Consider the following 27,120-nt stretch of genomic DNA (forward strand, 5'->3'; position numbering starts at 1 on the left):
CTTTTAGGGATTTTCATAGATGCTTTAGAAGGTAGGTCAGGGGCATCTGGGTGGCTCGGTGAGTTAAGCATCCTGACTCTTGATTTTGGCTCAGGTCATGACCTCATGACTTTTGAGATTGAGCCCAGCGTCAGGCTCTGTGCTGACAGTAAGGAGCCTGCCTGGGATTCTCTCTTTCCCTCTCTCTCTGCCCCTCCCCTCCCCCAAATAAAAATAAACTCTTTTTTAAAAAAGGTGGATCATACAGCTTTCCCTGGAATTACGTTTTTTGTTGAGCAAAGTATTATTAAACAAAGCAACTGTTTTTATTGCAGCTGCACAAATATATATCAAGACATAAAAGTGAAGCAATATAGAGGACCTCAGAGAAGTCTCAAAGAGTTCATAGTAACCAGACCAAAAGGAGAGTCTAAAGGCAGATTGGTTGGCCTGTCTCAATTTTGCTGGTTCTCTTATGATAAACAAGTATAAAACAATACCAAAAAAAAAAAAAAAACTACAGCAAAGAAACAAAGAAAAACCTTATCTGTGTAGTTCTGTTCACTTGAGTTTAATATTACCAGAACTCAGCAAGGTGTAGTGCAGGGATCCTGTGCATCTGAAGACTCTCCACCCGTAGTTGAACTCCTGAGCCACTGCTAGACCAGTTCCATGGCCAGGGAAGTTATCACACCTTTCTCAATATGACTATACACTTGTGAAGCAGGGTGGGTAATTCTTATCTCACAGGGTTTTTTGTGGTTAAGAGATATTTTAGATAAAACATCTGATGCACAGCAGATGTTTAAAAAAAAAACCAGCAAACCACTAAAAACTGAGCTCCTGCTATTATTCAGAGCTCAACATCCAAGGCCCAGACCACTCTCCCTAAATATAACCCTTGGTGTGGCGAACAACCCTTCTGGCTTTGATTAACTTCTTCTTTGGTAGTAGACTGCCACTTCAAGGTGATAAAATTAGCAGCTCTGACACCAAATAGACATTTTTGTTAAAAAAGAAAAAAAAAAAAAACCCTTCTGGCATCTGAGCACGATCAACGAGTGGAAGTTATCTAGGGGTGGCTGGGTGGCTTAGTTGGTTAAGTGTCCAGCTCTTAGTTTCAGCTCAGGTCATGATCTCATGGTTCGTGGGATGGAGCCCCACATCGGGCTCTGCACTGACAAACTGGAGCCTGCTTGGGATTCTCTCCCTCCCTCTGTCCCTCACCCACCCATGTTCTACCAACCCACCCCCATCAAAAATAAATAAACTTAAAAAAAAAAGAGTGGATGTATCTAGAAATGTTCACTCTCCTACATTAGTTACTACATTATTTTTCTTCCCTTCTCAACCAATTATTTCTTGGGTCTGACAAACAATTTGGGAAGGACAAATGCTTCAGTAGAAAAATGAACAAAGCAGATGATTAGAGAAAGAAAAACTGTCAATAAATGTGAAAAGTGATACTTAAGACTCATTAGAGATTCAAAATGTAAAATTAATACAAAGACATTATTTCTATTTGCCAAGTCATAAATGATTTTGTAAATTATAACACCCAGAAATGGCAAGGGGTTATCAGTGAAATTTCACCTTTGTTCATAGTTGGTGGAGTACCAGGTCATAGAAACTTTTGAGAGGACAATCTGAAATGCTTGTCTCAGGAGCCCTACACATGTTTACATTCTTTGTGATTGTATTTCCACTTCCTCTTCATGAAATAATCAGGAAAACAAAATTTTACTTTAAATCTCCATTGCAGCTATTAATCACAAAAGTAAAAATTGGAAATAACCGAAATCTCCCTAAATCAAAATGTTTAATTTCGACAAAACATATGATGGCATAATATGCTGTTTTTAATAATATTCAAATAGAATGAAAATTGCTCACTGTAAATATTAAATTAAAAGTAGAATCATTCAGGATATGATCTAAATTTACATACATATGCACAGAAATAAAGACTAGAGGGAAATAACATCTAAATATTAATAGTGATTTCCTCTGAAGTAAAAACTAAAGATGATTTTTCTATTTTTCAACTCCTTTCTCTAATCTGCTATAATGAACACATATCAATACTGCAATCAGATACTAACATCTTATTTTGTTAAAATCATGTCTTGCTCTGTGAAAGTATTTCATTCACAGGGATTCGTTTTGGAAATCATAGGGATATCTTCAGTTAGCAATTCTGCATAGGACTTTAAAATAACGCTGCTGGTGGAATCTGGTCAATACCCACGTGCCCTCTGCCATGTTACCCCACAGCGTACAGTAACTATTTTCCAGACCCAAAATTGGAATTCTGTGGTCTAAAAATAGGCTAACATATGTGAAAGCAGGGTTGTCCCTGAAAATTCAGGTACGTGATGATTACAGAATGACTCCCACTCAAGACTGAAAACTTACCTGATCCTGAAATGTAAACCAACAGATTTGCTGGCCTGATGATCTTTCCATAACTTGACACCTCGTCTTTAAATCTGTCTTGGAAGAGGGTCATAACAGGTATAATGACTCTCCCTGACTGTGTAGAAGACAATCAAGAAAATGCTGACTGCCCACTGTGTGCATGACACTGTACTGAACAAGAGACCCTCCAATCTAACTCAGCAAAATGAAGTTTGTTAATGCATTAATGAGCCCATGTATAGACTGCTGATGCATGCAAACTTCTCCATAAGCAAGTTTAATGCTATAGTAAACCAACAAAAAGAGCCCAAGCAGCCCATAAGTGCTCCCTCGTAGGTGATAAATGACCTTTCAAGTTGAACCAAATGCTTTCACCTAAAAGAGCAGGTGAGTAATGCTGCATTTACAATGGGCTCTATCTATGTATGGATGATGTCCCTTAGTTGCAATTTCCTTTGCTCAGAGAAGAAATCACTACTCCAGGCTAATGAATTAAACATAGCCTAATTTATCCTAATTTGATTTCAGTTCTATCTGCTTTATGCCATTTTACAGAGTGCGGATGATACACACAAAAACCGTTTAAACAGAAATCCCTTATTTATATAGAAGTTATATAACAAAAGCAAATCTATTATTTGTAATTTTAAAATGTTTTGTTCATATAACCGACCCTATAAGTGCATATGGTAAAAAAAAAAAAAAAAAAAGCATAGGAAGAATTAAAGAGTGACCCACCTCTCCACAGTCTCACTTCACAAAGGCAGTTTTACGTATTGTTGTTGCTGTTCTTTAGGACATTATCATAGGACATTAACTCTAAAAAATATACTGCTGCTCTTAATTAACCAATGTGAAACAGTATCAGCTGACTTCTTGATTTACATAAGACTTCTTACTTCTCATACATGCTCTCCAATTTGGGGAGGAGGATCAGGCTTATTAAGATTTAATTTACATATAGTAACATTCATCCTTTTTCGTGTACAGTTTTATGGGTTTTGACAACTGCATTTCAATCATCCCTCCTTCCAGATTCCCTCATGTTCTCTTTTAGACAACTCCTCCTGCCACTCCAGCCCCCAGCAAGCAATGATACTTTTTGTTCCTGTATGTTTTCCTTCTCCAGAACATCAAATGAATGCAGCCCTTTGATTCTGGCTTCTTTCATTTGCTTCTTAAGGCATTCATTCATGTTGTTGTATACATCAGTAGTTCACTGAGTGGATATAAAACAGCTTGTTCATCCATTCATAAATTAAAAGCCCTGGGTTCACCCACCTCCAGTTTCTGCTGATTAGGGATAAGCTTGTAATAAACCATACTCTATAGGGCTGTGTTGGAAATCAGTTTCATTTCTCTTTGCTAAATATCTAGAAGTGAAATTACTATATATTTTATATGAAATATAAAAAGTGTTTTCTAAATTAGCTATCCTACTTTATATTCACCAGTAATGTGTGAGAGTTCTAGCTGCTTAAGATTCCTACCGACACTTGATATTGTCATCTTTGTTTTCTTGTTGTTGTTGTTGTTGTTTTCCTTTTGGTTGTTGTTTGGCTTTTTTAGCCATTCAAATAGATATGCAGTAGCATGTTGCTATGGTTTTAATAGGGACTTCCTCAATGACGAATGGTACTGAGAAGTTTGGGTGCATTTATTTCCATTCATACATCTTCTTTAGATCTGTTCAACTCTTTAGCCCACTTCTTATTGGGTTGTCTTCTTATTATTGAGATTTGAGAATTCTTTATATATTCTGATTCAAGTGTTTCATCAAATACATGTCGTGCAAATATTATCTCTAAGACAAGGCTGTGGGGCTTGTCTTTTCATTCTCTTAACAGCATCTTTCAAAAATATAAGTTTTTTATTTTAATGAAGTCCAATTTATCAAGATTTTCTTTTATGGATTGTGCTTTTTGTGCTTTCATATTAAGAAATGTCGCTTAGCCCAAGATCAAATTTTTCTTCTATGTTTTTTTTTAGAAGTTTTTATAGTTTTAGATTTTATTTTAGGTCCCTGATCCATTCTAATACTTGTAGATGTGCAAGGTGTATTTTGAGGTATTTTCTTTCTTGGATGTCTAATTATCCTATCATCATTTGCTGAAAAGACTATCCTTTTACCATAATATTGTCTTTGTACCTTAATTTAAAAAAATCAATTGGCTACATAGGAATGGGTCTATTTCCGGTTTCTCTGTTCTACTAATGTGCCTCTGCTTTCGCCAAAAACGCACTTTCTTAATTATTGTAGATTTATAAGTCATCAAACAAGTTACTGTAACCATGCCAACTTTGATCTTCTTTTTCAAAACTGATTTGGTTAGTTCTTTTGCTTTTCCATACAAATTTTAAAAGCTTGTTGAAGTCAGCAAAAATCTCTGCTGGAATTTTAATTGGAACATTGAATGGGATTACATTGAGCCTATAAACCAAATTGGGGGATAACTGCCATATTAACAACATTAAGATTTTGATTCTGTGAATATACTATATCATTCATTTAGATTTCAAATATGTTTTATAGTTTTCAACATATACACCTTCTGTATATTTTCGTTAGATTTTTACCTAAGTATTTCATGGTTTTTAGGTGCTATTGTAAATACCTTCCTTTTTTTCCAATTTCTAATTTTTATTTGTTAGTATATATAAAATACAATTGACTTTTTATATTAACTGTGTATCTTGCAACCTTGAACTTGAACTAGTATTTATCAGTTCTAATCCCTTTTTGGGGAGATTCTTTGGTATTTTCTACATATAAAATAAAATCATCTGTGAATAAAGAAAATTTTACTTATTCCCACCCAATCCATATGCCTTTTACACATTTTTTTCTTAATGCATTGGCTAGGACTTCCAATGCAGCATTGATTAGAATTGGTAAGAGCAGATATCCTTTCCTTGTTTTCACTTGTAGTGAGAAGCATCCAGTCTTTTACAGGTAACACTGATGTCTAAAGAAGCTCTTTATTATGTTAAGGAAGTTCACTGCCATTTCTAGTTTGGTGAGAGTTTTTATCTAAGATGTTAAGTACTGTCATCTGGCTTTTATGTATCTCTTGATATTATCATATTTTTTTTTCTTTAGTTTTCTGACATGGTAAGTTGTAATACTAAATTTTTGAATGTTGAACCAGCCTTTCATTCCCAAAATAAACTCTACTTGAACATGATGTATTATTATGTTATTTTCCTGTTTATACTGTTAGATTTGATTTGATAATATTATATTGAAGATTTTTGCATCTTTATGAGAGATATTGGTCTGCAGTTTTCATCACTAAGATGTCTTTTCATAGTTTTGGTCTCAGTGTAATGTTGGTCTTATAAAATGAGATAAGTGTTCTCTCACTTCCATGTTCTGAAAGAGTCTACAGAATAGACATTATTTCTTCCTAATTTTTAAAGCAATCTCTACACTCAGTGTGGGGTACTCTGAGATTAAGAGTCACATGCTTTACCGACTGAGCCAGTCAGGTGCCCTCTTCCTAAAATTTTTTGACAGAATTTACCAGTAAATCCATCTGGGATTAGTTTTGTTTAATAAAAGTTATCCAGGTTATCTATTATTTCTTGAGGGGCCATTGGTAGTTTGCACTTTTCAAAGAATTTGTTCATTTCCTAAATTTTCTAAGAATGGGCACAAATATATTTTGAAATATTTCCTAATTTTTATTTTTATGTATGTAGGACGTGTAATGATGCCCCCTCTTTCACTTTTTATATTGGCAATTTGGGTAGTTCCTCTTTTCGGTGGCAAATCTAGCTAGAGGTGAATCAATGTTATTGATCTTAAAAAAAAGATTTTGGTATTCTTGGTTTTCTTTAATGTTTCTTGTGTTTTTTTTTTTAATTTTCAACTTCATTGATTTCTCCTTACCTTTATTATTTTATTCCATCTGTTTGCTTTGAGTTCATTTGCTATCCCTATAAATTTCATTCTAATCACTGCTTTTGATGTATTTTATAATTTTTGATATGTTGTAGTTTCATTTTCCTTTAATTGAACACATTATCTAATTTTTTTAAACTTCTACTTTAATCCCCTACATATAACACCCAGTGCTAACTGACCTGGATGTAAATTAAAAAGTAAAAATAAATAATAAATACATAAATAAATACATAAATAAAACTAAAGTGGGTTGATGGAGGGAGTAGGGTGGGGGATAGGTTAAATGGGTGATGGGTATTAAAGAGGACACTTGTTGTGATGAGCACTGGATATTGTATGTAAGTGATAAATCACTGAATTCTATTCCTGAAACCAATATTACACAGTATGTTAACTAAAATATAAATAATAAAAATAAACTAAAACTTAAAAAAAAACCTTCTACTTTAATCCATGAATATTTAGACATTTGTTGCTTAATTTTGAAATATTTGGTAGTTTTCCAGATAAGTTCCTGTTGATTTCCAGTTTATTTCCATTATGGTCAGAGAAAATATTCTATATACTTTTAATTCTTTTAAATTTATTAGGTTTGTTCTATGACCCACATTATGGTTTGTCTTGATTAGCATTCTTCTAATACTTTATAAAATAATATATATTATCTTGCAGTTAGTTGGAATGTTAAATAAATGTCAATTAAGTCAAGTTGGTGTAAAGTGTTTCTCAAATCTTTTATAAATCCTTACTAGTTTTTGGCTCCCTTATTCCATCAGTTATGAGAGAGGAATTTAAAGACTCAAAATATAATTATATACTTGTCTGTTTCTCCTTTGAGTTCTATCAATTGTTGTTTCATGCATTTGAAGCTCTGTGATTAGATGCATACGCATTTAAGATTATCACATCTTCTTGGTGAAGTGAGCCCTTTCTCATTATGGGATATCCACTGCAATATTCTATTTTCTGAAGTCCGCTTTGTCTGTTATTAATATAGTCACTTTGGTTTTTTTATGATTTGTGCTTGCATGGTATAACTTTTTCTCATAATTCTACTTTTAATTTATTTGTGTCTTTATAGTTAAAGTGGATTTCTTATATTAAAAGTGAGTTTCTTAGAGCCAGCATATATTTAGGTCTTGGGTTTTTTTTTCCCAATCTGATAATCTCATCTTTTTAATTGTTGTACTGAACCACTTACGTTTAATGTAACTATTGATATGGCTGAATTAAAATCTACCATTTTGCTAGTTGCTTTCTATTTATTCCACCTGTTTGGTGTCTTTGCCATTTTATCATGATAAGGACAAGAAGAAGACAATGGAAGAGTATGATCATAAGGTTCTTAGATTAAACTATGATCATTTAAAGATGGATATTACAAAACTTGGAGCAACCACTAAAAATAAAACAAAAAAATTAGCTTATAAACTAATAGTAGAAATAATACAGAATACTAACATTCTGCCAATTAAACCAAACAAAGGAGAAAAAGGAATAAAGGGAGAGATATAAAAACAAGATGATAGTTTTAAACACAACCATATTGATAAATACATTAAATGTATAAGGTCTAAATTCTCCAGTTAAAAGACAAGTAGGTAAGATGAATAAAAAAGCAGGATCCAACCATATGCACTCTTCAAGAAGCCCAATTTAAATATATAATGTATACACACACATAAATATATATACACAAGTATACATATATACAATGAAAGTTTAGAAAAAAAGGATGGGAAATCTATGATATGCAGGCACTCAGCCAAAGACAGTTGAAGTAGCTATATTAAAAGAGATATATAAATAGTAAGCATAAGAAAGCTGGGATAGCTACAATAGACATTAAAGCAAAGAATATTACCACTGATAAAGATATGTCATAATAATAAATAACACCAGGGATAAAGTGGGAGATTTCCTAATGATCAACATGCATTAAGAGTACATGACAATGCGTATGTACCCATTAACAAAATTTTCAAATACATGAAGCAAAAATAGAAAAATCTATTTTTCTAACAAATTCACACACATGTTGAAGATGTCAACAATCCTCCCTCTGTAATTGATAAAACAAGACAGAAAATCAGTAAAGATATAGAAGACTTGAATAACACTATCAAGCAACTTGACCTAAATAACATTTATAGAACACCCCACCAAACAACAGCAGAATACAAATTATTTTCAAGTGCCTGTAGTACATTCCCTAGACCAGACACATGCTAGGCTCCAAAACAAATAGATAAAACCAGAAAAACTAAAATCATACAGATTATGTTCTTTCACCCCCAATGGATTTAAATTAGAAGTCAGTAACAAAAATAACCTGAAAATCCCCAAAATATTTGGAAATTAAACAACAGATATCTAAATAACCCCCAGGTCCCAGAAAACCCTAAAGAAAAATAAAAAAAAAATATTTTGAACTCAATAAAAATTAAAATACAACATAACACGATTTATGGATGAGCTAAAGCGCTTGCCAAGAAGGAAACTTAAAGCTTTAAATGCTTATATTAGAGGGGCACCTGGGTGGCTCAGTCAGTTAATAGTCCTACTCTTTCAGCTCAGCTCTTTCGGCTCAGGTCATGATCTCGGGGTTTCATGAGTTTGAGACCACATTGCACTCTGTGCAATGACCATGCAAAGCCTGCTTTGGCTTCTTCCTCTCTCCCTCTCTCTCTGCCCCTCCCCTGCTCACACTGTCTTGGTCTTTCAAAAATAAATAATAAATAAACTTTAAAAAAATAAATGCTTATATTCGAAACGAAGAATGATTTTCAGTGAATGATTTAAGAAAAGGTCATCAAACTAAGGCCAACTGGCTGGCTTATTTGTAAATAAAGCAACACATATTTGTTTATGTCCTGTCTATGGTTGCTTTTATACAAAAATGACTGAATTAAATTTCAACAAAGACTCGGCCACAGGCCTAAAATATGTATTATATGACCCTTAAGGGAAAAGTTTGCCCACTGTTGATCTAGATAGAATACCAACTGAAGAAGTTAGAATAAAAAAGAATACATTAAACTCAAAGTAGAGGAAGGAAATATGAAGATAAGAGTTGGGGAGAAAAAACCCTGAAAATCGAAAAAAAAACAAAAGCTATTTATTTAAAGAATTTTAAAAATTTATTTAAAGAATTCAAAAAAAAATGATAAACTTCCAACTAGACTGATCAAAGTAAACAGAAAGAAAACTCAAATTCTTGATTCATGAATATGAGAGGACAGCGCTATAAATCCTATAGATATTAAAAATAAAAAAGAAATATTAGGAAAAATTTTATGAAATGGCAATATCCAAAGCAGAGTTCAGTAAAAGCAATTCTAAAGGAGCATCTTCACTTTGATTTGACACAATAAATCTTAGTACTTTTAAAGAGGTCTAGTTGTCTTAATGAAGTCAACTTTCTTCTCTGCGCAAAAGTAATACTTTTAATATAATGTAGTTAATTCATAGCTAGAGAATAGCTGTAGGAAAAAAAGATTTAAAATGAAAAAGAGGTTCATTTAATTATGTATTTATTATCATGTAAGAAATGTTCTGCTATATTCTTTAGTGTTTCAAATTTACAATGCATGATTATCTATTTCCTGGAAACATACACTACAGATTGTAAGTAGAATTTGGGTGAGAACAAGTCTCACTTTGATTATTAGAGCAGGCAAAATATTCACAGAGCAGATCTTTACCCTTGAAGAGCAACAATTGGGATGGAGGAAGAAAAATAAACATACTTTTAGGGGAGCAGGCCAGGAAAATGTCATCAGATGAAATTATGAGATGTGATGAGTTAATACTCTTTAATATATTTTGGCTCTGTTTTAAAACAATCTGGTTTCTTAAAGCTGTGTTCATCTGGATTACAACCTTTTGAGTTAACATCTCTTAGATAAGCATGTATTTATGAAACTACACATTTTGCATTAAAATGATCATTGTCCAGACCATAATGGGTTAGATTTCTTTCTTTATTTTTTCTTTTTTTGAAAGAGTGTGCACAAGCATGCAAATTACAGAGGGGCAGAGTGGGAGGGAGGGAGGGAGAGAGAGAGAGAGAGAGAGAGAGAGAGAGAATCCTAAGCAGGCTCCAAGCTTGACCTGAGATCATGAACTGAACCAAAATCAAGAGTCTGACACTTAACTCACTGAGTCACCCAAACACCCCTGGGTTAGATTTATTTCTAATCCTATTTTTGACCACAGAGTACTTATTTCAGTCAATAATGGTGTTAAGCAAAAAATTTACAAAGAAATCAATCAATATACAGAGATATGGCGTCTTTGTCTATCATTTTACCTTATCATGAGATAAGGAAGATAAAACAAATTAGAAGAAAATATATGTGTCTCACTTTCAAAACTAAAGCATCCTAATCATTTTTTTGATGTGAAAAGTTTAATGAAAAAGTAGATTGATCTAATTTAGGATCCTTAAGTCACTGGCAAATTTAAATTGTTTAAAAAAATAATAAGCCAAACTCTTGACTCATACTGAATGATTCACCCATGAGTTCTTGAGGGGATTAATTTAAAACAGTTCCAAAGAAACAGTATATTCACATATCTACTCTAAAACACAGAAGAGGACAACAGAAAAGGGAAGTTATTCTAGAGGAGAGAAAATGAAGAATCAGGACAGAGCAGAACCTTATTAGCCTTGTTGGCCAATCACAGCAAGTGAATTCAAAAGCCACACAATAAGGCAAGGGAGCATCTCCTCAGATATGGGGTGTTGGCTTCTATGGAAATAAAGTCTTCATGTCTGTTTCACACTCCTACTCACCTCCTCCCTCCTTTTTACTTTTCACTGGATTCCTACGTGTGAGGAGTAGCGGTTTTACTGTCCCCATTCCAGGGAACCAAAAGGCACACGTGCTTTAGAGATCCAGCTTTCAAAGAACATGAAAGGCACAGGGTTCATGACCAAGGTCCTGTCTTCTACAGAGGTAATAAATGAGGGAAGGGCAGGACGTGCTTTCTAGTAGAAGAGACCCAGCCACCTCTCTGCACAGACCCTCCATCTTTTCCTCCCTGAGCAACAGCCTCTGACATTATTGCCTGAAATGTATCAGAGGTGCCATGAAGGCTGGATTAATGTGAGGTAATAGAGACAGAGGTCCTCCGCTCCAGCAACCTGGCTTCACTTTGTAGGCATAACAGCCTTTCGATCGTAGTGTCGGGGGCCAGGATTCTGATGTACCACAACTCCCCTGTCCTTTACCCTTAGGCTCTTGAATTGTTAAAAGTTCTGAAAAGAGGAGTATATTAGAGTTCTGCCATGCAATTTGGGGAGGGTAACCAAAAAAGTTACTTTGCTTTATTTTGGCTCCCTTTTCTGGATATCACCCTTAGTAACCTCTCTTAGACTGGAGAGATGCACGGCTAAGACATGACAGCATTTGGGGATTCCCACGTCTCCTTAGGAAAAAATGGAAATTCTATATCACTTCTGAACATATCCCTTTATTATCTCAGTTTCTTAAACAATGTAAGGATAAAACTGGAGATCTGACCATCAGTTGTGAAAATTTAAAACAGAAAATTTTAAACATAGAAAATTTACAAATTTAAAACAAAACAATTCAGAGGAGGCTTCCCAGATATAAATAAGGAAAAATACATACTAACATTTTTTGTGCTAGAATTTTTCCTTTTTTTCCTGTTTAGTTCTGTTTTCTATTTACATTTGGAAATTAACTCTCTTGTTTTATTATTTGTTAAACTCTTTATATACATGTGAACATATCCGTTTGAGCTTATTAACGATCCGTGCATAGAGTTGTGCATTATACATCACTTTCTTCTACAAATCTCAAAATGAAGCCAATACTAATCATTTAGTAGCAAGTCAAGACTTAGCTAATAGCAGAAACTAAACAGCCGCTAGGTGATATTAAGGTATCCCTGCCCATTTCCCAAAGGTCTTGCAAATGACTCCTTTAGGAATCTGCTCTAAAACCTCAATCTGCCTCAGATTACCAGGTCCTGTGAGGCATACCGCCTCCCTAGCTCCGACTCTGTCCATTCTCCACTCTCCTTAACCTTCTCTTATTTACAATGAGAGATGCAAGTATGGCCAAGAAAAATACAACTGTATCTTGGCTACTGCTTGGAAGCACTTCCCCTAAAAGAGAAAAACATAGGAACACTTACTCAAAAAGCAACTACTCTAAAAATGCATCTGAAAATAACAATAACATTCAGAAGACCGTGAATGTGGGCAAAACCAACTGCTTTCACACAACAATCATTTCCAGGGCATCTAGAGAGTTCTAACTTTTTCACAATCCTTTTGTGTAAAGATTAGGATTGTAAGATTAGGAAAAGCTGTCTCTCTCTGTTCACAGAGAAACAGTGGAGACATGCCATGCAAACCCCTGGAAGTGACCATTCAGAGATTCATAGAGGGATGGTGGCAGAGCTGGAATAGAAGTGGTAAGAGACAAGTTCTAGAAAAGAGGTTTATACTTCTCTTTCTAATCTAACGGCTGGGAATATAGGTAGCAGAAGCTGTTTAGCTCACCACAACATTTCTTTTTAATGTTGGGTTGCCAGGTGAAAGTACAGAACGCCCAGTTAAATCAGAATCAAGTGGCAATTAATTTTTTCAAAGTTTATTCATTTATTTTGAGCTAGAGAGAGGGGGAGGGGCAGAGAGAGAGGGAGAGAGAGAATCCCAAGCGGACTCTCCACTGTCAGCTCAGACCCTAATGCGGGGCTCGAACTCACGAACCTTGAGATCATGACTTGAGCTGAGACCAAGAGTAGGACGCCTAATGGACTGAGCCACCCAGGCACCCCAAACAGCAATTAATTTTTAATATATGTATGTCCCCTGTCATACTTGTGTCATAATTATACAAAAATTATTTGTTGTTCTTCTAAAATTCAATTTAATTGGGTATTCTGTGCTTTGCTAGATCTGCAACTCTATGTAATGTGTCTTTTAAAACTACCTATAAATACCCTTGGCTCTTGGTTTTTTAGCTTCAGCCTAGAATTGTGCCCTGAACCCTATACCCCAAAAAACCAGCTGTATCTCCATGTTAGTGTGTACTTGGCATTTTAAGCTCAATATACCAAAACCGAGCTCCAGCTCTCTGCCACCAGTCAACTCCATCCCTGCCCAGGCTGGACCGGCTCAGTCGGCCCCACCCCACTTAAGGGTCTATTCCTCCATTGCTTGGATCGAACATTTGGTGTCAATCCCCATTCCTTTCTCACACCTTACATTTATTTTTGTAGGATGACAGCAAATCAAAGGAACTCTCTTTGATAACTTCTGTAAACGTGAGGCTAGATAACAGGTTGAGGCACTACAGTTAGTGAAGAAGTATGCCCCCGAGGACTTCTGCACAGAAATTCTCCTGAGCCAAAGAAGTCTTTTCCTTGGAACCAGAAGCCTCTTGTCACATGTGTGTCAACCAACCAGGAAATGATCCTGCCGAAAGAAGGGCAAAGGTGGAAAAATCTTTTGCATTTACACATTCAGCCAGCCCAAGGATTTCACTTTCACTTCCGGCACAGCTTAAAATGTACAGAGAAAAAAAAAAAAAATCTCCCTAACTGACCCCCTCCCCCAGGTTATTAAATGAAACGGTTATCTTTTCACTTTTATAGCACCAACATCTAGCTTACCCAACTCTTAATAATCCTTTCCCAACCAGCAGACCAAGGAATTTCATAAAATTAGTAGAGAAGGCAATGTCTAAATCCATCTATTATCCCAATCACAGCTTCAAACTTCAGAACCCCAGGATATTCTGTCCCAATCCTTTGTTTAATACGCATGATAAATGTGAAGTCATGTCAGGTCTTTCTTACCAAATAACAAGGAACTCAGAAACTAAATACCTAGAGTAACTTGGAGGAGCCTAATTGTTTAGTCAGTCCAGACCAATAAATATTTTCTCTAAGTTTAACCAGCAGTTACCCTCTGAAAGTCTCATCAAGGAGCAACGGTTTCTACCCCACTGCTAATGCCGACATGCCTCAGGTGATAGAGATACTGGGGAATAACAACCAAAGTAAAAAAGTGTTATTGGTTTATCAACGTCTTCAGGTATTTAAAGTCCTAGGCCGGGCACTCCGCAGAGTCAGCTTGGAAGGTGGTGTTTTCTGTCACCCAGCAATGTCATAGTGCCAACAGCAACCTCTCATATAACATGTCAACAATGACACGTACTGCAAAAATGAGCCTTAGGATTAACAATGTAATTTATAAAAGTGACTAGGTAAAAACAAAAAAAAACGATGTAGGTAACCACATGAGAAAACAATTTAAAAGATGAGATAAATTGGGGTGCCTGAGTGGCTCAGTCAGTTAAACGTCTGACTTTGGCTCAGGTCATGATCTTGAGGAACCTCAAGATCGGGCTCTGCATCAGGCTCTGTGCTGACAGCTCAGAGCCTAGAGCCTGCTTCGGATTCTGTGTCTCCCTCTCTCTCTGCCCCTCCCCTGCTCGCACTCTGTCTGTCTCTCTCTCATTCTCTCAAAAATAAACATTAAAAAAAAAAGATGAAATAAATAAACTACTTGACTCCCTCTACCAAATCATCAAAGATCTATTTAAAAGTTAATATTCAAAAAAGTAGACAGCAATAGACATTGTTTCTGTGGGACACAAAGAAGGATAAAGTTCTTAAAAGAGACTTGAAAATGATTCCATTTTACACAGGAAAAGTTCAGTATAAAATTTCAATTTTGATAAGTACTTTCCTACTATATTGACACATTATCTCCATATCAGGCATTTTTCTGAGCCTTCAGATTTTGAGGAAAAAGTCAAATTTGAATGATCTATTTTTTTTTCTTTTTTGTACATTTCAATGTCAAAAGTCTCCATGCCTTTTAAAGAATATTGCATGGCATGTTTTCCTATATTGGTATGCCCAGGGTCTCTGAAATTTTCTAAAGATTCTGTCATATGACAAAATATACCTTTCAAGCTAGATAAAAAATAATTGAGTATTTTTTAAAATGTCTACAGCAAAGTTATTAGCTCCCTAAAATAAAAAGGGTTGTACAGACAGCCTGTGGAGGCAATTTCACAGGTGTCTAGTCAAAACTGTGATATGTCGAAGGCTTTTTTTCTTTCTTTCTTTCTTTTATTTCTTGGAAATTCTATTAAATCTATCAAGAGTAGTTTGAGTATTCCAAGTTAGTGAAGTTTCCAATCATTTCTTATAAAGACTTTCCCATTGTCAGTTTTCTTCCCATTGATGAATCTACTAACTCTGAATGCAAATATTTCACTTTATCCCATCATTTCCTGGACGGTCTCTAAGTGATGGCTGTATCTCCTAAGAGGCTGTGCTTTTCCAAAGATAACTAAAATGCTTTAATCCTCATATAGTATTAATTAATCAGTTCCAATAATCAATTTTCATTTGAATATTGTATTTGGTGATTCTCTCAGGACATCTGAAACATGAAATCTGCACATGACAGCAATCATACTATTCAAAACATTCCCCTGCACATGTCACTAAAAGGAAAACTACCCACCCTGGAGTATAGCTATTAATGTCAAACAGATTGTCATCTAGGAAAACAAAAATGCATCAGAATCAGCTTCGGACAAAATACAGCTCTACGGAAAAACACCAGGTTTTTGTGTGCAAATGTCTTAAATCTCTGATTGAAATGTTTGAAGAATGAGTTAGCAAGGAATCTGCCGCTGGTCTCCACAACCAAGGATAATGTTATAAGGAAAACAGTTTTAGAGTTAAAGGGTTTTTCATCACAGCACACTAGGATTTTAGCGAAGATGCATTTGCCCCAGTTTCTAGTAAACATTAGAAGAAACGTTGGTTTTTAGCTTGGGCCGAGGGCTCTATTTAGCCTATCAAGGCAGAGACCTGTTAAAAACGCTGGGGCGCTTGCCAGAATTTTTTCCCCCGGCAACTCTTAGTAAAGATCGTACCTCGAAAGCAATGTGCGTTGCAAACCACGCAGATTTAAGCTCCCTCTCCCGCCTACATCGCTTGGCACCAGCGGCTTTTGAGATATCCCTCGCCTCCTAAAACTCAGACCGAATCGCCACCACCATTCCCCACCGCTTCGCCACCACCACGCCACAATCCTTGCTCAGCTCTCCTAACCTCACTACAGAGCTTTCCCGAAGCCCCCGTATACGGGGAACTCCTGGCGCCACTCAACTCCCAGCCCTCCGCACACCCACAGACACGCTCTCCTACTCCCTCCGCTGCAAACTACCCCCAAATTTGTCACCCACCTCACCCCTACTAGCCATACTCCCACGTCCCTGTCGCTTTTTCCTCTCCTCCTGGCGGCTTCGTCCCCAACACACCTGTCTACCCCTATGGTTACCAGCCGTCAGAGGTGCCCACGCTGCGTCCTATCCCGAGCCCCCTCAGTCCAACTGGCTCTTCCCACTCCAGCGCTTCCCACTCCGGGAAGTCCAAGTGCTCGCAGCACCTTCTAGCCCACCCGCGTGCCCACCCGCAGGCCGCCCCAACCCCACCCCCCCTCCCCCCGACTCCCACCTCACCGGCGCGGGCGAAGGAGCGCCCGTCGTACCTGTCGTGAGCGCGGCGGCGGTGGTGAGCAGCAGGAGAGCCTGGCGGAGCGCCGCGCACAGCGCTCGGGTCATGGCCACCAGGCGGCCGCGCCGGGGCTTCGAGGTCCCAGAGCGGAGCTAGGCGTTCCGGGCAGCGCGGGCCGCTTTGAAGTTCCCGGGCCGCGGGAGGGAAGCACAGCCCGGCACCCTTTTGAAGAGCGCAGTTGGCTCTAATCCATGCGGGCGCTCCCCTCTCCAACCTCCCCCATCCCCCGCCCCAAGCGGCTGGCGGTGCGCGGCGCTCCTGCCACCGGCCCCGGCAGCAGGCTGCGAGGGGGGTGGAGGGGGACAGAGCCCGCCCCCGCTGCGCCTCCGCCCCCTGCGCCCTCTCGCAGCTGCCCGGGGCCTGGCGCGGCCGGCCAGGCGGGCAAAAACCTCCAGAGCGCCAGGCAGTGAGACCGCCCAGAGCTGGGGGCTAGAAAGGCGGTTGGGTGGCGCGGAACCCCCAGGACCCGATAGCTGGGTAAGGGGTTGGGACACGAGGGAGAGCCCGACTGAGGCTTTGGGAAAACTTAAACCGTGCAGCGGTTGCTCCCTGGTGGTCTCTCTACTGTCTCCTACAGGAGATCCACCCGTCCAGGTCTCCAGACATTCGTTTGTAGTCCAGGTCCCTAAAGGTTTTCTAACTAGACTGAGCCGTGAGACAACCACTGGTATTCGTGCGGGGCTCATCCCACCACCATGTCCTGGCGGTGCATGCGTCTGTGGAAGGGCGCCCTCTCTGTTCAGCCCTGGAAATAACCAATTCCCTGACTGCCTTAGCTACCTATAGTTAGGCCTTAAACTTTCTCTCTTACCTGAGGTTTCAGGTAACCTTCCCCTCTAAGACTGGCCACCAAAGCTGAACCACCTGCGCCCGGGCGATATGATCATCAAGCAGGCTTAGAGGCAGAGGACTCCTCCTATGATCTTTGGAAGCTACCTTGCAGCGGAAATACTGGGCCAGGGGAGGGGAATCCTACCCACGGATTAAGGGAAGGTGAAGAATGATTTAAAGTAATATATTGGAAACTTGTTTGAATTTAATTCCTGGCGCTGCTTTATCGAATGGTTTGCTTCCCGTGTGGGCTGTGATTGAAAATATAAGAGTAACATTACCAGCTAATAAAAATTAGCCCCAAATTCAATTCATATATGTAGCCTATACGCTAAAGCGGATGAGTTTGTTTTAACCTGAACAACACAAAAAGCCAAGAAGCAAATACTGGTGTTATTGCTACTGTTAAGGGGCTCCTTGGAAAGCGATTGTCATATAAATTAATTGTTTTAGAGTAGGAGATATTATGTGCTTCCTCACCCACCTCAGCTCTAAATAACGTATGTTCTTTCTGAGGTCTACGAAAGACTTATGATGAAATAATGGATATAATTGACTTCACATCAAAAGATCACAGTAGTGGGGGTGCAATGTTTGTTGGATTTGGTGACAGTCCTGAGGATCTCACCCCCACCATTACCACCTTGAATCAAAACATTCCTAAGTGTAAAGAGACTTTGTTCTAATTTTATTATGGATCCAAGCAAACAAAACAAAACAAAACAAAAATGGAGATGTGGGACAAGCCTGAGCTCTTCCAGACACCCACAAAACAGATGCTTTAAAAAAAAAAGACAAGAAAATGCTAGGGCACATAATATTTTGGCTGATTTGGCTTGATCATTATTTGATAACTGAACTCTAGATTGTGATCTACCATTGGATCATGAGATTTGGAGCTGAAAGAACAGGTTTTAGTGTCTGGGCCTGCTTCCTCAAAAGTGAATGGCACTTCATCTCTCCCTGTTTCTTGGAACCGTGGCCAAGATTTAAAAAGAGTAGTGAATGTGGAAAGCATTGGTAAATCATCAGGCATTACACTCTTGTCAGGTATTTACTTGCAATATTTGTTTTGTCTCTTGAATACATGTCTCTTGCATGTTGGAAAGCTCTGATCTTCTAAAAAAGCGAGGGTATTACCCAAGAAGTCTAATATTGAATGACTTTAATATTCTAAACAAACGAAACACTGTCCTGTGAGTCTAATAGTGCATCATCTGCTATGGTATCCGCTTGCCAGGTGTAGAGAGTGAGCACTTGAATTGTGTCTGGTGCAAATTGACATGTGCTCTAAGTATAAAATACATGCTGGATTTCAAAGACTTAGTACAAATAGAATGTAAAATATATCATTAATAATTTTTATATTGCTCATGTTGAAATGATCATATTTGGAGGTATTGGGTTAAATATATTACTAAAATTAATTTCACATATTTCTTTTCACTTTTTAATATGGCTCCTAAAATTTTTAATTAAGTATAACTTGCATTATATCTCTATTGACAGTGCTGGTCAATGAATCCTCATCAAATGGCAAAGATCATCATCTTTGCCTTAAGCACTGTATTAAAGAAATAAACAATTGTTAATGCCTTGCCAGCCAACAGATAGCCAGCCAATAAAGGAATCAGGATCTTTTGAATTCTTGGCACAAAGTTCTGTGACACATGCACACACACACACACACACACACACACACATTCACACACCTATGGAAATTAGTCCACTCTTAATCCAATACCTTTTTGTATGAACTATTAAGAAAATGCTTTTCAGGACATATTGAGTGACTCCTGTCATTTAACATAAGCAGTACAACACATTGTTGAATATGTGATACAACACATCTTTTATATTTTTTGTACATAATAGAAAAAAATTCACATGTGAAGGCTTTTTTTTTATCCGCTGGAAAGAATTTACATGCAAATGTGTTTCTCAGGACTTAATCTCCCCCCCCCCTTAATCATCTATTTGTACATATTCATTACCATAGCAACATTACATCATGACTCCTGGATTCTCATAATCAAAAGAAAACAACAGCAATAATCAAGGAGTTCATAACCCACCAGCAAAATAGACTTTGGGCGAATAATTCTTATATAAGCAAGGGAAATAAGCATAGGGACTTTAAATTGTAATGACTTGATACATTTGCAGAATAACATTCCAAATTAATAAGGCAAATAAATGTATATAATAACTGAACTTTGAAAATGACTGTTGCGCCTGGTTGTTTGGGATTTTTTTTATCATACATGTTTCTTTTTTTGTTATCCTTTCTAGAATCTCTAATGCCATGCATCTTAATTTTTCATTTCATCTTGGAACATGAACTTATCATGGAATGAGCATATGGTGAGGAGGCATACTACGATAATTTGCTATATACTATCAAGGTCTAATCTGTTCTCATTTTACTGCATTTTTCCTTCCCTAAACTTATATTCTCCCTAAAGGAGCATATGATACATTCATTTCCACTCATCTCATCTGGTAATCCCAGAAATCTTTATATTAGGGACCCTTGACTTCACTTCTGTTCTCCTCCTTCTCCTTTTGATCATTAATTTCATTCCATGGAAACAGTCATGTGTTTTAGGACCTTTATTTAGGTTCTATAGTATTGTACCTTCAATGCATCTACCTCATGGGGACAGCTCAGGACTCATAAAGAAGAAAAATAATGGCATGACTGTGGATGATACTGGGGCGTAACATAGTTTCTTAACTCAACTGCCACTGCTAAAATTTTTAAAGTACTTATATTATCTGTTTGTACCACCTCCCAGAATGGCTGCACCCCTTCTCTGATTTTCCATGTCCTTTCAATACTATTAATATGGTCTTTCCACATAATTCAAACTTTGCTTTCCCTTCCACTGACCAATGTCAGTGTGCTGGGCTAATTAGCTGCATTCAATACGGACTCTGTAAAATGCAGGTCAGAGATTCAGTTCCAAGTAAGTAAGCCACCACTACTTGGTTCATTACCTTAGAAAGGACCTGTAATTATACTCCTCCACAGTGAGGTCACAAGGAGGTTGAGAGAGTTATGGGATTCATACAAATCCATCCATTCCTGAGTGAGTAACTCAAAAAAAAAAAAAAAAACAACCACAGTTATTTCAACCCTAGCCAAATCAACATGGTCATTCTGATGACCTTGAATCAAGCAAAAGAGTAGTCTAAAGCTGCTGTGTTGAAGGTGGTAGCCAACCAGCTACTTGTGGCTCTTGAGTACTTGAAATATGACTAGTCTGATCTCATAGGTACTGTGAGTGTAAGATATTCACTAAACTTAAAGACTTAATACCCCCCCGAAAAATCTTAGTAATTTTTAAAATTAATTATTGGTTGAAATGATAATATTTTGAATATATGGGATTACATAAAATATATTATTAAAATTAAGTTGACCCTTTTGCCTTTTATAGCAGCTAGTAGGAAACCTAGCATTATGTATGTGGCTTTCATCATATTTTTATTGAGACAGTGCTCACCTCATGAATCTTCATCCAGTGTCAAGGATCATTTTTCCTTAAAATCGTAGGAGAAACAAGCCCTTTCTTCCAAACACATAGATCCAGCACAGTTATCTTTTACTCCTTTCACTCCTTCAATAGTGGCCCACAGTCAATCAATAATAAAATCACATTTATTTTCCTTTCATGTTGTCCACTGTCATTCACACTGTTATTTCCACAGCTCAAGCCCCTAGTAACTTCATACTTCATACTTGAGTTGTTATAATTACAAACTAAATCGCCTCCACAACTTAATGTTATCCCCATCATAATGTATTGTCAAGACTGCCATCAGAATAACTTTCCGTTAACATAACTCTGATTATGTTTTCCCTTGCCCTCAAATCTTCAATGATCACCCTTGCATATAGAATCAAGGCTGAATTTCCTAGCCTGCTGGTTGTCAGACGTTTTGATATCATGATCCCTTTACACTTCAAAAATTTTGAGGACCCCAAAGAGCTTATGTTTAAGTGGGTTATAACTATCAACGTTTATCATATTAGAAATTTAATTGAGGGGTGCCTGTGTGGCTCAGGTCATGATCTCACAGTTCTTTGGTTTGAGCTCCACATGGGGCTCTGCACTGGTGTGCAGCCTACTTGAGATTCTCATTCTCTCCTCTCTCTCTCTCTCTGCCCTTCCCCCATTCATGCTTTCTCTCTCTCTCTCAAAATAAATAAACTGCAAAAAAAAAGATTTAAATTGAGAAATTCTTAAAACATTAAAACACAGGCATACACAAGCACACACAGTCCATTAGCCTTCAAAGCGATGACATCATTACACATCTTGTAGCTTCTGGAAAATTCCATTGTACCTTGGTGCCAGAATGATACTGGAAAAGACAAGTTACATGTTAGCATTACCTATAGACATAGTGTTCACCCTGTGAACACCCAAAATGGTCTTGAGCACCCCCTGGGGGGGGGCCTTGAACCATACCTGACGACCTGCTGGACTGGCTCATTTCTCTACACTCTCCCTTGGTGACCTAATGCTTTCCTTTTCATTGTTTATTTCTGTGTTACATGCTCAAGACTCCCAAGTCTCTGTTTCTAGACTTGATCTTGCTCATGAACTCCAGATTTATACATCCTACTGCCATCTCCAAAGGTGGTCAAAACTGACACGTGTAAAACGGAACCTGCTTCCCAAACCTACCACTCCCCCATCTTACTTATCTCACTAATTGTCACCACTCAAGCCAGATACCTTGTTTTGTTTTGCTTTGTTTTTCCTTATCTCTCCCTTCTTTCTCATCCTTTACATCTAATTAACCAATAGTTTCTATGGATCCTAACTCATACAAAATCTCTCAATTTTTTTTTTTTTTTTGCTTCTTTCCACTTCCCTGCCATCGCCCTACTTCAGATCTACCATCTTCTTTTATTTGAAATGTCAAAAAAGTCCCCTAACTGATCTCACTTCCTTGGGGTTTACTCTTCCCCAATCTATCCCTGTGACCCTTCAGCCAGAGGGATCCTTTAATAGCACAGAGGTGATCATAGCGCTGAAAGCTATCTAAGACATATTCCCATTTCCAACACCAGCAGTTCTAACATTGGTGTCTGAAATCAGCTTGGCGCATAATAAGCACTCAGTAAATACTTGTTGAAGGAAAAAGTAAATGACATTTAAGACCCTTAACTGTATTGTCCCAAATGTCTGTCCATCTTCCCCTCTGCTCCCCTCACACTAACACTTTATTTGTTGAATAAATGAGTTATCTGAGCAACAGCAGCATTTTATGTAAATAAAGATACACTCCCTTTGCATTCACATGGCCAAAACAGAGACAGTGGCTTGGGTAAAGTACAGACAATGAGAGCGAATGCCAAAGCTGAGAGTGGGTAAACCTTAAAAGTGACCAAAGAGTGTTCCTTAAAGACGGTCTGGCTTGTGGGCTAAGTCATCCCAGGAAAAGAAAGTTGAGCTATAAATCGTCAAAGTTTTTAGTTGCGAACAAAGAAATCTACCTGAATAAGTTTAAGCAGGAATTAAACTTACGAAAGAATGGTTAAGTAGCTCATGGGCTTCTCTAGAAAAGTCCACGAACCAGGCTCAGAAGTTATGTGGCCAGGGACACATGCCACATCCTGCCACAGACCTGGCCTCAGAGATGCCCTGCCCCTACCCCTCCCTGAAGCACAGACTGTGCATTTTGCACCATTAACACCCTGACGCTGGACAATGGATGATTCTGCTAGAACCTCTCCAACTGCTACATCTGAACATTCAGCTCTAGCTTTCTCCGTCCTCCCTGAGGCTTCAAGGGGGGGCTTGGGACCTGAGCAGCAGGGCTTTATAGAGAGGTAGGGACTCATAAGGTAGGAAATTCCCCCCAACTGGATAATTGTTTTCGTGTTGGTGCCCCAAAAGGAACAACAAGCTGAGATCCTGAAACCCGGGGTTCTAGTCTCACTTTTCCAGGATTGAGGCAAATCAATCTTTCCAAAGTTACAATCAGAAACTGGGACTTTGCCTATAAGCCCTACATAACCACAGCTTTACCACCTTCTATTCGCTTCAGCTATAAAATGGGAAAAGTACCGCTAAGACTATTATACAAATATAAAGTGGTAGTAATGTTAGTGTCACAAAATAGGGATAGTATGTTCCCAGGCAGAGAACTGTTGGTAATGACAAGATCACGTGGAGTCTTTCTGAATTTCAAAAACGTTGGACAAACACAAGGAACATATTTTCAATCACTTAGGTGAGAAAGGAAAGAGTAGAATACCTAAATGTAATTTAAAAATCACAAGTTACCTTGTTTGGTTCTATTTTTGCTAAAATTCTTTGAAAAACACTGAATCTTTGTTTACCTTTTCTGTTAGGATGATAAATGAAGTTTATGTACAAATACTGATTGGCATGAGTGACCTGTTTCTAAGTAAAAGGGACCACATATTTGTGTTTGTTCTTATTTGCCTGTTTCTTTGTCTGGCGGGGGGCTTGGTTCTCCATGTTTTTCCAAGCAAAATAGAAAACATAAAATGTAAAAAAATTAAAAAGATAGCAAATGACAAAAGCCCTAAACATATATGTACACATATCAAAAAGAATCACTTTCCATTCCCTCAGCCTAAACCACTTGTCCATAAACTCAGAAATCAGGGCTTCTTATGGAACCTAGTAGGAAAAATACCGAAAAGAGCAAGGATGGGGGACGCGACTGTCCAAAGCTCCAGAGGTGCAAGAATGAGACTGAAGGGAAGGATGGTGGGTCGTCTCAATAAATCCAAACTCCATTATTCCTGTCAGATTTTCTATGTGACCCAATAGCTTTCACTATTCTACTGCCAGGTAGGGTACTTGTCTTGTGATAAGGGCCCCTAAATGTATCTCTGCTCTTAGAAGTTCATAAGCCATTATCGATCCACTTACTTCCTTTGCGATGACTCTTACATCAGGACTTTCAATTGCGCAGCAAACCATGACATTTTGGACAGTGGGGTACGTTATTTTCTTGGTGCTTCTCTCCTCCTTATCTATTGTGTAGAAATGTAAAATACACTGATACCTCTACGTATGCGTTTTCTGGGAGTGAGATTCTTCTGAAGACACCCTGCTGTGGTTGGGGAAAAAGCCACCCAGTACTTGGCCCATCACTCGAAACCAAGTTGGCTCATAGCTTATCATTTTCCCCACAGGGCAAAAGGACTCAGAGCGGGATCTGTTGCCTATCTCTACTTGAAAGTAAATATGCCTCAGTCCAAGAAAAAAGGTAAAGTAAACCCAGCTTGCCTTTGATATTTCCAGCCTCTCTTATTTCTTTCCTTCCTGTACAAAAGGATCCCATCTCTGGCCCATTCCTCCCACTCAAGAAATGTTATAAAATCATACATGATTTGGTTGATACATTGTATTTTGGAATGAACAAAATTCTATCAGACTACCACTGTAGCTGGGTATTCGTATATTTTGCCTTTAAGCTTTATTTTTTGGGGGTGGGGAGGAGAGAAAACTTTTTCTTAAATGGCTTTCAAAGAACAGCAACCTGATTAGGGAGAAATCTGAGGGTTATGGATAAACTTTAAATGTTACTGTAAAGAAGATTCTAAAGATATTTTAAGGAGACCAGAATCTTGCTCAGTAAATTAAGTCTAATACCTTCTGTGATTTCAATGGAGAGAATATTGTCAGGTGGGGAAAGAACTGGATGGATGGATACCTAATAATCAATTCTGCTACCACCACATGGTCCCAGAGAGTGAGGACATGAGGGATGCGAGTAGAAGAAAGTTCTCACCCTGTGACACTCTGGCCCAAATGCGGAGCACAACCGTTCCTTACATTTCTAGTACTAGAGGTGATACAGGAGCATTTAAATAAACTCCACTTGAAGCTCAGATGTAATAAAAAGGGAAACAAAACCAGATTAAAAACAAAAGCATACAACTAGATGACATAATTCACAAAATATCACTTGCAAATGTTTTATCTTGTAGTCCCTAGAGAGGCAATTCTCCCTCCTCCCCCACCTTCAGGCTCCTTTCCCCGCAGCCTATTTGGCAGAAGCCATCTTTAACGAGGTGGAGGCTGACCCCAGAGAGCAACGGATGTTTCCTCTTGCATTTTTAAGCCCACCTTCTAAATGTTCATTCTTTTCTAAGAATCCTCCTCTTCACCGCATCATTGACTCCAGGAATATCCAACTCTTTAAAATGAAACTCTTTACTCTCTGCATGCACACATGCACACACACACACACACACACACACACACACACACACACTAGCAAGGGTCCCAGTTCTCTGCAGCACCAGATTTCTCTCTTCGTGAATGACTGCAGTCAAGCCTGAAATCAAAAGCACCAAAGATGAGTTTCCCTGAAGAGGTGGCCGGTTCCGGTTCCATTACTCTGTTGCAGCTGTCTCTTTAGAAACCAAGCCCAGAAAATAAGGTAGGGGCAGGGAAGTGGACAACCTGTTGTCATCTGCTTCTTCGAGGTCCTGAAACATGTCATGCTATATAGCACAGAGACATCTAGCAAGCTCTGGTGTCCTTAGGAGATACAAAATGGAGAACAAGAATGTTTTTAGACTCTTTCATAAACCTCAGAGGTCAAAGTTTCTGATAACACATGGCATGGAAGCAGATAGAAAACTTGCTACTTTGGGGAGCTCCTGGGTGGCTCAGTTAGTTGAGCATCTGACTCTTGATTTCAGCTCAGGTCAGGATCCCAGGGTCATGGGATCAAGCCCTGCATGAAGCTCTGTGTGGAGCCCCACATGGAGCCCCATGTGGGGCTGAGCACGGAGCCTGCTTAAAATTCTCTCTCTCTCTCTCTCTCTCTCTCTCTCTCTCTCTCCCCACTACCCCCTTCCCCCACTCATGCGCTCTATCTAAAAGAAAAAAAATAATAAGTTTGAAAACCTGCTAGTTTCTATCTTGATTTGGTTAAGACTACTTCCACAAAGCCCCAAAGTTTTACTTAAGTTTTAAGTTTTCTAAGCCATTAATACACCTTTAGTGTATATATCAAAGCACAATTGCTGATAGCTGTCTTTTCTTCATTCATTCATAGATGCAGTGACCATGATGTGATGGAAATAGTTTCTTGACACCTGAGTCAAACACACCTAGATTCCAGAAACTCCTTTTGTTAACAAAAACCTAAGTAATCAACATAATTGTTTAGAAATAGTTATTGAACACCTACAACATGGAAAATGTTATTCCATGGTCCTATAATACGCAAGAAGATAAATTTGATCTGTCAGAGGTAGTAAGGAAAGTTTGTGGTAGAAAGTATGTCGAGCAGGACTTGGAAATAGAACAGAAATTAGGTGGGGTGAGTGTGTGTGTGTGTGTGTGTGTGTGTGTGTGTGTGAAGCACACAGGCAAGAAGGCGCTTGGTTT

General features: G+C 38.1%; 1 protein-coding gene and 1 long non-coding RNA gene across 6 annotated transcripts in view; one reads left to right on the plus strand and one right to left on the minus strand.

The window, feature by feature from the left end:
- ACVR1C (activin A receptor type 1C) overlaps positions 1-17,015 on the minus strand; it is a 74,304-nt gene extending 57,289 nt beyond the window's left edge. For 2 of the 5 annotated variants that reach the window (XM_042994473.1, XM_042994478.1), the window contains exon 1: positions 16,863-17,015. In XM_042994473.1, the coding sequence (XP_042850407.1) occupies positions 16,863-16,935 (73 nt within the window). In that variant the 5' untranslated portion in view covers positions 16,936-17,015. Of the gene's footprint in view, positions 1-16,245; positions 16,305-16,632; positions 16,732-16,862 lie in introns of those variants that run through there. The other 3 variants (XM_042994475.1, XM_042994476.1, XM_042994477.1) reach the window with 3 other exon arrangements.
- Positions 16,818-26,968, plus strand: LOC122240927. Its single transcript, XR_006220725.1, has 5 exons — positions 16,818-16,885; positions 17,712-17,881; positions 20,012-20,083; positions 24,909-24,982; positions 26,786-26,968. It is a non-coding gene; the product is annotated as an uncharacterized LOC122240927 (long non-coding RNA).
- The last annotated feature ends 152 nt before the right edge of the window (positions 26,969-27,120 follow it).

This window comes from Panthera tigris, chromosome C1 (genome assembly GCF_018350195.1).
Source record: "Panthera tigris isolate Pti1 chromosome C1, P.tigris_Pti1_mat1.1, whole genome shotgun sequence".
NCBI classification, from domain to species: Eukaryota; Metazoa; Chordata; class Mammalia; order Carnivora; family Felidae; genus Panthera; species Panthera tigris.